This window comes from Ctenopharyngodon idella, chromosome 22 (assembly GCF_019924925.1).
Source record: "Ctenopharyngodon idella isolate HZGC_01 chromosome 22, HZGC01, whole genome shotgun sequence".
In the NCBI taxonomy this organism is placed as follows: domain Eukaryota; kingdom Metazoa; phylum Chordata; class Actinopteri; order Cypriniformes; family Xenocyprididae; genus Ctenopharyngodon; species Ctenopharyngodon idella.
Genome location: NC_067241.1, coordinates 15,087,134 through 15,096,973, shown reverse-complemented (window position 1 = coordinate 15,096,973; position 9,840 = coordinate 15,087,134). Strand labels below are relative to the sequence as shown.

At 34.8% G+C, this 9,840-nt stretch overlaps 1 protein-coding gene across 2 annotated transcripts; it reads right to left on the bottom strand.

The window, feature by feature from the left end:
* Positions 1-2,952: 2,952 nt before the first annotated feature.
* Positions 2,953-9,509, bottom strand: myl9a (myosin, light chain 9a, regulatory). Of its 2 annotated transcripts, none has more exons than XM_051879816.1 (5): positions 9,336-9,509; positions 8,519-8,725; positions 6,343-6,504; positions 5,952-6,162; positions 2,953-3,504 (listed from the first exon to the last, which is right to left on the bottom strand). In XM_051879816.1, exons 2-4 carry the CDS (start codon positions 8,703-8,705, stop codon positions 5,987-5,989), a joined length of 525 nt encoding a protein of 174 aa, XP_051735776.1. In that variant the 5' UTR covers positions 8,706-8,725; positions 9,336-9,509; the 3' UTR covers positions 2,953-3,504; positions 5,952-5,986. The 2 variants fall into 2 exon arrangements, with proteins under 2 accessions (XP_051735776.1, XP_051735778.1); XM_051879818.1 differs by having other exon boundaries at positions 5,991-6,162.
* Between the last annotated feature and the right edge of the window lie 331 nt (positions 9,510-9,840).

The following is a 9,840-nucleotide window of genomic DNA, read 5'->3' as shown; positions in this document are numbered from 1 at the left end:
CATATACTCACCAATACTGATTTTTACTCGCATTTGGTGCTTGGCGAGTGTTAATTTTAGACCCTGAGTACAAGGCTAATATTTTCATTTTTAACAGATTGTATAAGATCTATACATCACAGCTTTTAATCGGATCGAAATTTCGGGTTGATCGAGCTACGTGTTTACATAAAGAGTTTTCAGTCCGACTGAGCTGTCAATCTGATTTTAACGGATTGTTAGATTGCATGTAAACCAAAGGTATGTGCATCTTTTATGGAATATAATAATTACCATAAAGCCAAATGATTATTTGTTCATTTCTAATTCAAAATTCAATTCTTGATCTATTTTTGGTTGTAAAAAAAACACCAAAATAAAAATCCCAGTCTACTGCAGGCACAGAATGCATTTGAGGCAAAAATAAATAAATCAGAATCAAATCATAGTCAGAGCAGATATTTAAACATGTATTCCTTACCTTTTAACCTCCAACTGTTTACCAGAGCACATAAACTAGGCCTAGTTGATGCAATTCCAACCTATAAAACTAATTACTGATCACAGTAAACTGATTTTAGCACTAGTTCAAAGTTCAACCGGAAAACTGTAAGCTTTTATGCTGCCTTCACATGTTATCAGAAAATTGATAATTCCCTCTTCTAAAGTCATGATTACGATCTCAACTTTCGAAATGGATAGGGCGTTTATGTGCAATTTTTACACAGTAGACTCGTATTTACGATAATTCAGAGAGCACACGAAGGCAGCATTAGTCTTTGTTCATGGTGATTATTAAACATGATAATATTTGTTAAGCGGAGTTGAACCATTCACATTCAGATTGTATATTGACTTTTTATTATCTGACCACAGTTCTTTTTTAGCATGACATTTTATGACAGATAGGAAAGATTGGCTTAATAAATTTCTGGACCACTCTCAGCTCAGAATGCTCGGATTCATCAAACGTTTTACACAGTTGACTCGAGCAATAAAGTAGCATCTAATGTCACTGTTTGTTATAGATGAGAAGGGTTTTCACATTCTTCTTGTTTATCATGTTCAACTTTGATGTCTGTTTTTCTTTTTTCCGTTTCCTCACCTGCTTTTCCAACAGATACTGGTATTCAGCACAAATTTCTGATCTCTGCATGTGAGCAATATCAGAGTCTTCAAACCTTTGTGTTCCTGTGGAAGGATTGATTATTTGCTTTCGATTGAGTATCAATGAACTCAAACCCATCGAATCTTAATAGGGCTAAACTGGACTGACACTTATGGACTTTCAATGGACATCTCGCCTGCCTTTGTATATTTTTATTTATTTTATTATTGTGTGTGTCAGATGCTAATGGACACAGATCAAATGTATTTCACATTGTCATGTTGTTCTTAGGATAACTTTGGAGAGAAATATTGTAGACGGAGAGGGCCGATATGGACACTTTCATGCACGTCATCTTGTATTTGTTCAAGCCATCAGGTTGTTTCTTGCACTTTTGTGTGTTTATAGTGAATCACCAGGGTTAAATGAACTCTTTTAGTGGTAAATGGCACTTTCCATTTGTAATTGTGTTTGTCAGTTAGTTTCAAAATACAGATATGTTGAATTCAATAGGCTTTAGATAAAACATACATTTTAATGACCTTATTTATTATTATTATTAGCCAAAATTATTTAATGAAAAAAAAAAAAAAAAAAAAATATATATATATATACACACACACACACACACATATATATATATATATATATATACATATACACATATATATGTGTGTGTGTGTGTATATATATATATATATATATATATATATATATATATATACACATATAAGTGCTGTCAAATCGATTAATCATACATACTAACTAACACAAGTGCTGTCAAACCATTAATCATGATTAATTGAGATTAATCGATTAATCTCGAATAATCATACACATGTATATTTACAAACTTTTGTTAGCTGTGCTTAATCGCGATTAATCATGCATACACACACAAGTGCTGTCAAAACGATTAATCATACACTCATTTAAGTGCTGTCAAATCGATTAATCGCGATTGATCATAAATACACGTGCTGCAAAATCTATTAATCACGATTAATCTCACGTGCACACACGCATATATATATATATATATATATATATATATATATATATATATATATATATATATATATATATATATATATATATGTATAGAAGTGTGGTTAAATCGATTAATCACAGCTAGCATAAAAGTTTGGAAAATATGTGTATGATTAATCACGATTAATCGATCTGGCAGCACTTACGTGTGCTTAATCATACACATATATTTACAAACTTTTATGTGATTAATCGATTTGACAGCACTAATATATATATATATAAACAACTTTTCAAATATTTCAAACCTCCTATAGAATCAATAGAAAATTGTAGTTTGTCAGTCTGAGCATAGACAAAATTACTTCATTAGAGATTTAAGCATTTTTCATACCCTTTTTGTGGAAAGTGCCAAAATACGATTAACTAGAATTCAGTTTGTTTAACAATGGTGAATTTCTCTGTGGTTTGGTTCTGTTTTTGAGCACCGGTATAATAATGAACACATGAAATCTGATCTTGGATCAGTAAATTCAATATGCATAAAAGGCCCAAATCCCATCCTTGCGTCTCCAGAGTCCAGAGAAAGAGAGATTTACTATAGATATCTATCAGTGATGGTTATTATTTTTCAGAACTGACATGTTTTAAAGTAATATAGATATACAATGTTACACTCTGTAGATTGTAGGATTGTTGTGGGATCATTTCTTTTACAATCAAAATAAAGTTTTATTTAACAAGAACAGCAGAACAATGAATAGAGTATTGTTCTTTGAGCTCCATTGGGTGACATTGCTTTTACTGTTTATGTTCGTTTTTTTATTGTTCATCACTATAAAAAAATTATATGATAAATAAGTCATGACAACATATGTTTTTCCATTACTTTAATTCATCAAAATAATTTAACCAATTGCAACTTCATTTTTTTAAGTTATACAAGTTTAAACTATAGGCAAGATTTAAAAAAAAACAAGTTTAAATGACTTGTAGAGCCAATTTGATTATACTTAAAAAGTTCAGTTGCTGCCTTACATTTTTAAGTTTAATTTTTTTTTTTTTTTTTTTTTCTCATGAAATCTTGGCTCCTGTTTAACCAATTTTGATGTAAAATCTTATCCGAATTTTTAAAAGCTGGATCAACCTATTTATCTTCTGTTGAATTTTGCACGATGCAGCAAAACAGTGAAGAAAGTGGAAAAACATCTTAAATATAACAAATAATTATTCATTCAGATTCTTATAGAACTTATTCTGAAATGTACAAACTTTATTCTCAATAGATAAATTCAGAAAAAAAAATGATATTGTGGAGATTAGGCTTTTTGATATCTTCTTGATAACTTCATATCTTTATCTTCATGTTAAGGACTGCTTTCGTCTTCTGTAGATTCAGTCTGATAACTTACACAAGGTGATTTTATCTGGAGAGACAAAGAAAGAAAACAGGTCACATACTGGATCTTGATGTTGTGAAGTATGTTTGCCCGTGCAAAACTCGCTGCCACAATGTTAAATATATGATCGTTGTTTATAGTGCATTGCAATGTGGTTTCTTATAGAGTGTTGCAGGGATGACATCAAAGACTAAGGACCAGTTCACACAGAACGCTTTTTGTGGTTAAGTGTTGGGGGTGTAAAAGTAATCGGATTACTTTTTTCAAGTAACTAGTAAAGTCACGCATTACTTTTAAATTTACAACAAAATATCTGAATTACTTTTTCAAATAAGTAACGCATTTTCCCATTTATTGACTGACTATAGCTCTCCTGTCCCCATGTTGAGAGAAATCGAGAGTAAGTGCAGAGGCGTTGTGTGTGAACATGATGGTTATTGTAGTTCTAGACTAAATGTGAACATGCATTTACTCATCTCACTTGCACAAAAACAGATTCAATATTCCTCAAAATGAATAAAAACAGTGAAATGCAAACTCAGGAAGCTGCCATGATTAAATGTGTTAAATTACACAAATATACTTTATGTATTTAATCTCACTTTATTGTTTTTGCTGCTGACCTTTGATGGTCCGATTCAACCATACTATTAAGCAATATTGAGTTAAACATCACAATTGTTTAGTTTTTTGTTTTTATTGTTGAAGTAAAATTGGTGAATTTTCTTTTCCTGTATCCTATTCTTCTTTAATCCAGAATGGCAGCACAGCAGAAAGGTTTGTTTGAGCGGCACCCTCTACTGTACAGGCGTGATTTTGCATTTCCTTCAGCCTGATAAGGCGTTCACACCAGACACGACTTGCGCGAATAAATCACGCTATTTGCGTGTAGTTGGACGCTTGAACATTTTGAGTTTACTTGCTTCATTCGCGCGTGAAATTCACTTCACAACAGACGAGAATTCGCGTTATGAGAGGGGCTTCTGCCAGGCGGCTCCAGTCTCATTTCTGCACACTTCCTCTAAATAAACACATCAACTCGTCAGCAGGAAAGTAGTTGTAAAATATGGCGAATAAGCTCAATTTGCTGGCTTTAGCTAGCTTGTAGTCTCAATATGTATATATATTTGAGTAAAGAGCGTTTTTTACAACTTACCAGATTGTCCGACCTCCTCATTCACTTTTTTCCAAGCAAGATCCTTTTTATTCCTGTTTCTATAAAAGTATGAAGATGTATCGTACAGCTCCGGGTATCCACATACAGCGACGATGATTTTGTCCTCCATTGTTGTTTCGGATTTCTGCCTCCTCTCGCTACGTCATAATCACGTCACTACTAGAGCAAGCTCCTGATTGGCTAACGCAGTGCAAATTTTCGCCAAAGTTCAGATTTTTCAACTCGTGTGATTCGCGCAAATCACGCGTTACGCGCGTCAAATGCCCGAAACACTTAATTCGCGCCACGTCATTCGCGCCGCCGGATGTCTATTCGCGTCTTTGCATTGACTTAACATGTAAATTACTCGCGCTTAATGCTTTATTCGCGTCTGGTGTGAACGCACCATGAGGCTTATTCATTTCACTTTTGGTGTGAAAGAGCCTTTATATTTGTGAAAAACAGAACTTTTTTGTTTATAAAAAAAAACAAACAAGCAAGCTCAGCCCAGATGAGAAAAAGTAACGCAAAAGTAATGTAATGCATTACTTTCCATAAAAAGTAAACTAACACAATTAGTTACTTTTTAAATGGAGTAATGCAATATTGTAATGCATTACTTTTAAAAGTAACTTTCCCCAACAATTGTGGTCAGTAGAACGAAAGAAAGCGTAACACTTAAAGATATGGCAAGCCAAAAGTATCGTAATTACGCTGTAGATGAATCGCGTTTACATCAGAACGTTTAAGATGGTTTTGCCGCCATCAAATCAGTCCTCATTCCAAACGCCGTAAAAAGCGTACGCAATTAATTTTAGTGTTTGTGAAAAGAGCTGCTTTTTACACCATTTGGTTTGCCATGAGACAGCATAAAAAATGAGCCACGCACTCTGATTTCCACAACCAGTAAGTTTGAACTGTTCTCATCGAATCAATGATGGCCTGAGTCAGACCAGACCAATTTAACGTTGATCGTTAAGTATATGGTGTTTTTACCAATTGGTGTGCGTTTTTTACAGCGTTTGGAATGAGGAGGGTGCATTTTGACCGCCTTAAACGGCGTCAAATAAGCCATTTTGAATGTAAACGTGATTCATCTTTACCGTAATTCTGACCCTTTTGGCTTGCCATATAAAGACATCTGTTTAGTCCAAGTTATGTTTACCACAGACCTTATTTTACTCATATATTGAAAACCCCCATTATAAAAACCCATAGTAACCACTGGCGAATTATTCTTCCAGGTTTTGACGTCTCAAGTGACAAGACTGAACTATTGGATCATCAATATCAGTAGATATTGAGGATCTGCACACACATAATAAAATGCTGAATGAGTCCAGCTGCTGGTTTTTACATGTCATCCTTGTCTTTGGCGCCGTGTTTGAGGATGCGAGTGAACTCTACGTAGTTGAAGTTTCCTTTCTTGTCGATTGGTGCCTCACGGAAGAGCTCGTCCACTTCTTCATCTGTGAAACGATCGCCCATGGTGGTCAGCAGCTCTCGAAGATGATCCTCATGTATGAAACCTGTTAGAGACGGCAGATTATAATGTATTGTAGTCATTTTAAACTGTAAAACTCTCAATCCTGTAACCTTGATGAGGGAATAATTATACCCCAACATATATTAAAATGTATTAATTTGGCTTGAGATGGTGCAATGCAGTTTATTAACACTTGAACATGTTATTTGTCTGATAGATGTACCAGAAGCATCTTCGTCGAAGCATGTGAAGGCGTTTCGAATGACATCTTCAGGATCGGTTCCGTTCAGACGTTCTCCAAACATGGTGAGGAACATGGTGAAGTTGATGGGACCTGGAGCTTCACTCATCATTCCCTCCAGGTACTCGTCAGACGGGTCCTTCCCTGGATCAAACAATCACATCAATAAACCCTCTGATGCACACACTAAACCTGCTCTTCACATCAACTTCACTGTCCTGGTCCACGTTTCATTTGTGTTGGTGAATCCATTCCAATGCAGTTGGTGATAAATTATTGATATTTTGCATGTTATTTGGCCTGCAAAAAGACATTATTAGATGATCTCAGATATTAGATGATTATTAGATGACCTCATCTTACATAAGGTCATATTTCAGCCCAAAACCAAGAGAAAAACAATGCCTATTTTTAAAAATAAATGAATGAAATATTTAGACAAAAAATATATATATATTTGATTGAATTAACCTTGCAAACCAGTGAGCAGCAATTATCAATTATCATTATTTAAGGCCTTTAAGCACATGTATAAAAAGGTATTATGTTTTATTTAGCAAGCCTGTAACCATCTATACAGCCAGTTCAGGTAATTTACTAAGGAAATATATTGTTTTTAAAGATTTTTAACTGTTATAGTACCACTTATCTCCCGAGCTCCATTAAAGTATGCATGATTATTTAGAGTCATACGTCACATGTGCTCACCTAATTTCGTGAAGTTCAGAGTTTTCTTTTAGGGATTATAGACCTTAAGCACCAGAGAAACAAGCACGCAGCCATCTTTAGAATTTTGTGTTTGAACTTCTGTTTTTGCTGTAGCTCTGTATATTTTTATGGCATCGCTGTTCTAAGAGTAATTAGCTGGTAAAGTGGATTTACTTATTGTAGGGTTAACGAAAGTTATCATGAGCATTGTAATATTTAAAGCAGATGTCATAACAAATGTCAGTAGATTTCATTCATAAATCCGTATGATCTTACCTTCATGCTGTGGAAATGCAAACCGGAAGACAGAACACGATGAGCGCAAAAGGGGCGGGGCTACATAAGGTCTATATGTTTTTGTGTACCATTGGCCACGCCCATTTTCTAAATTACCCTGTTATAGCTATAGAACGTCACTACCAAACACCTTTTTTCTGCAGTTAAGCAAACTTTTTTGGGTGTTATTCCAAAAATGTAGTTTTTATACAACTGTTCAGAACTGTGTTAGCTAACCATATGCTGATTAGCATCTTTGAGCTAGGCACTACCGAAACAGTCACGACCAAAACATGCGGTGAACTTTCAGTTGTAACATCATTGTTTTTTGGGGGTTATTCCAAAAATTTAGTTTTTATACAACTGTTCAGAACTGTGCTAGCTAACCATGTGCTGAGCTAGGCTCAAAAGTATCTAAAATTGTCACTACCGAAACTTCACCACATGTTTCGGTCATGACTGTTTCGGTAATGACATCATTGTTTTGGTAGTGGCAAAAGGGAACATTAAATCATTTATTTGGGGAAAATAAACACAATTTTAGTTCAGTTATGGAAATCATTAGAATTTTAGTATGTGAGTTAAAATTTGGTAATGTAATGTGGTCGCTACCAACACATTACTGTCACTACCGAAAACGTGCAGTCATGACCGAAACATGGGATGTCAAAAATAAAGTATATTGAATTATCAACTAAGATGTTATTATAGTGTTTGGTTCAATGTATATTCAAACTAATGAATCCTTAACTTTGAAATCAGTATGATAAACTTTACGCCTTTTACAAAGAAAGATACAACAAATCTCATAAATTACACTTGAAATATTGTTAAAAATGTAATTGTTATTGATTCACCTGTGAAAACATTTTTTTTTAAAAATAGCAAAAAATATATTTACAAGATAGATGTAAACAAAATCTTAATAGGTCAATGTAACCCTTCTTATTAAATTATTTATTATTGTGTTTCGGTAGTGACAAATTTGGGGAGAGGAAAAATATTCCAAAACTTTCTGAAAATACAATATGAAAATTAACTGCACAATTACTAGAAATGTGTGCCTTGGATATTATACAATTTGCATACATACAAAATTTGTGGAAAAAGACTTTTCAAGACGTTTCCAACTCTGACTTTGAACCAATTCTGTAGAATGGCCCGTATATATTACCAAGAGAGGCCAACATGTCGTGTAGATCCTCCTTATCGATGAAGCCGTCTCTGTTCTGATCGATCATATTAAAGGCCTCCTTGAACTCCTGGATCTGTGATTGGTCGAACATGGCGAAGACGTTGGAAGTGGCCCTCTGCGGGCGCTTCTTTGTGGTCTTTCCCTTGGCACGCTTGGCCGCAGACATTTTGACCGCAGGGTTTGGTTCTGCAGAAGGAAGAGATAAGAGATTAAATTCATTAGAGTCGACTTATCGCAGTCTAGAGGAAAATTCACAGTGCAATAGAGCCATCGACTCAAGTATGGTGGATGAAGTATGTTTTCAAGCTCTTTCAGTGTATGAAATTGCACGAAAAAAAAACACAAGACATGCATCCAGTCTTATATCATAAGAGTTAGAGGGACATTTGATGCAGTCGACATGAATTTTCAGCGGCATCCTGCGGTGTGACATGCTATAATTCATCTAAAACTATTAATTCTTCTATTAGTATGGAATATTGTACTGAAAACAATTAATTTATCACACCACAGGACCAATTAAATCAACCCAGTAAAGACTGAAAATAATGACACTTAACAAAACCTGAGATATACTTTCACTTATATACATTTGAACCCATAATCTTGATTATTAAACATGTATAATTTCAGACTATACATATTTCAAATGTAAAACATCCTATTAAATCACTGTTTTGAAACTATAATACATGTTCTCTGCTAGCATTTATCAGAGGTTCAGACTGAAACTGTATTATATCTGTTAACCATTAACAAAACCAACAACGGTTAAAAGTTCTTAGAGTAAGTGTACCTTGTTTTCCTGTTGAAAAAGGTGGAGACAAGCAGTGTGCGTTGGATCTGTTCGTCTGCTGGGCTGAAGGGAAGTTTGTTTGGTTTTTCAGGCTTTTCTCCACACCTCCCTGTTCCTGAACGGCCAATAAGGTCAGCCTCCCGTCTGGAGCCTTTAGCCATACAAGGCAAAGGAATCTGAGAGCCGCAGACCTCACATATCCTGAGAAACAACAGAGCGTTTTCACAATGGCTCGGGTCTGGCCAGAAGGAGGCCTTATTTAGCAAATAAATGACTTGGTGTGCAGCACAAAAGAAACATTTCCTTTGGCAGTCAGTGCAGATGAAGACCAGCGCAGGGCGGCTTTCGAAAGTCATTTCGAGGCCTGCTGAGGGATTTGCGTTATAGGAAAAAAGATGCAAATTTATGAGCTGCTGGCTTGGTTACAGAGATATATCTTCGTTACCACTCTTCTTCTTCTGCTTCTCAAATATGTATATACACAAATGAATGGATTTTATCATTC

Coding starts and splice junctions, on each gene's coding strand:
- myl9a (XM_051879816.1), bottom strand. CDS start 8,705: ATGTCTGCGGCCAAGCGTGCCAAGGGAAAGACCACAAAGAAGCGCCCG. Junction 6,505..8,518: donor CGACATGTTGGCCTCTCTTG/GTAATATATACG, acceptor TGTTTGATCCAG/GGAAGGACCCGTCTGACGAG. Junction 6,163..6,342: donor CTTCGACGAAGATGCTTCTG/GTACATCTATCA, acceptor CGTCTCTAACAG/GTTTCATACATGAGGATCAT.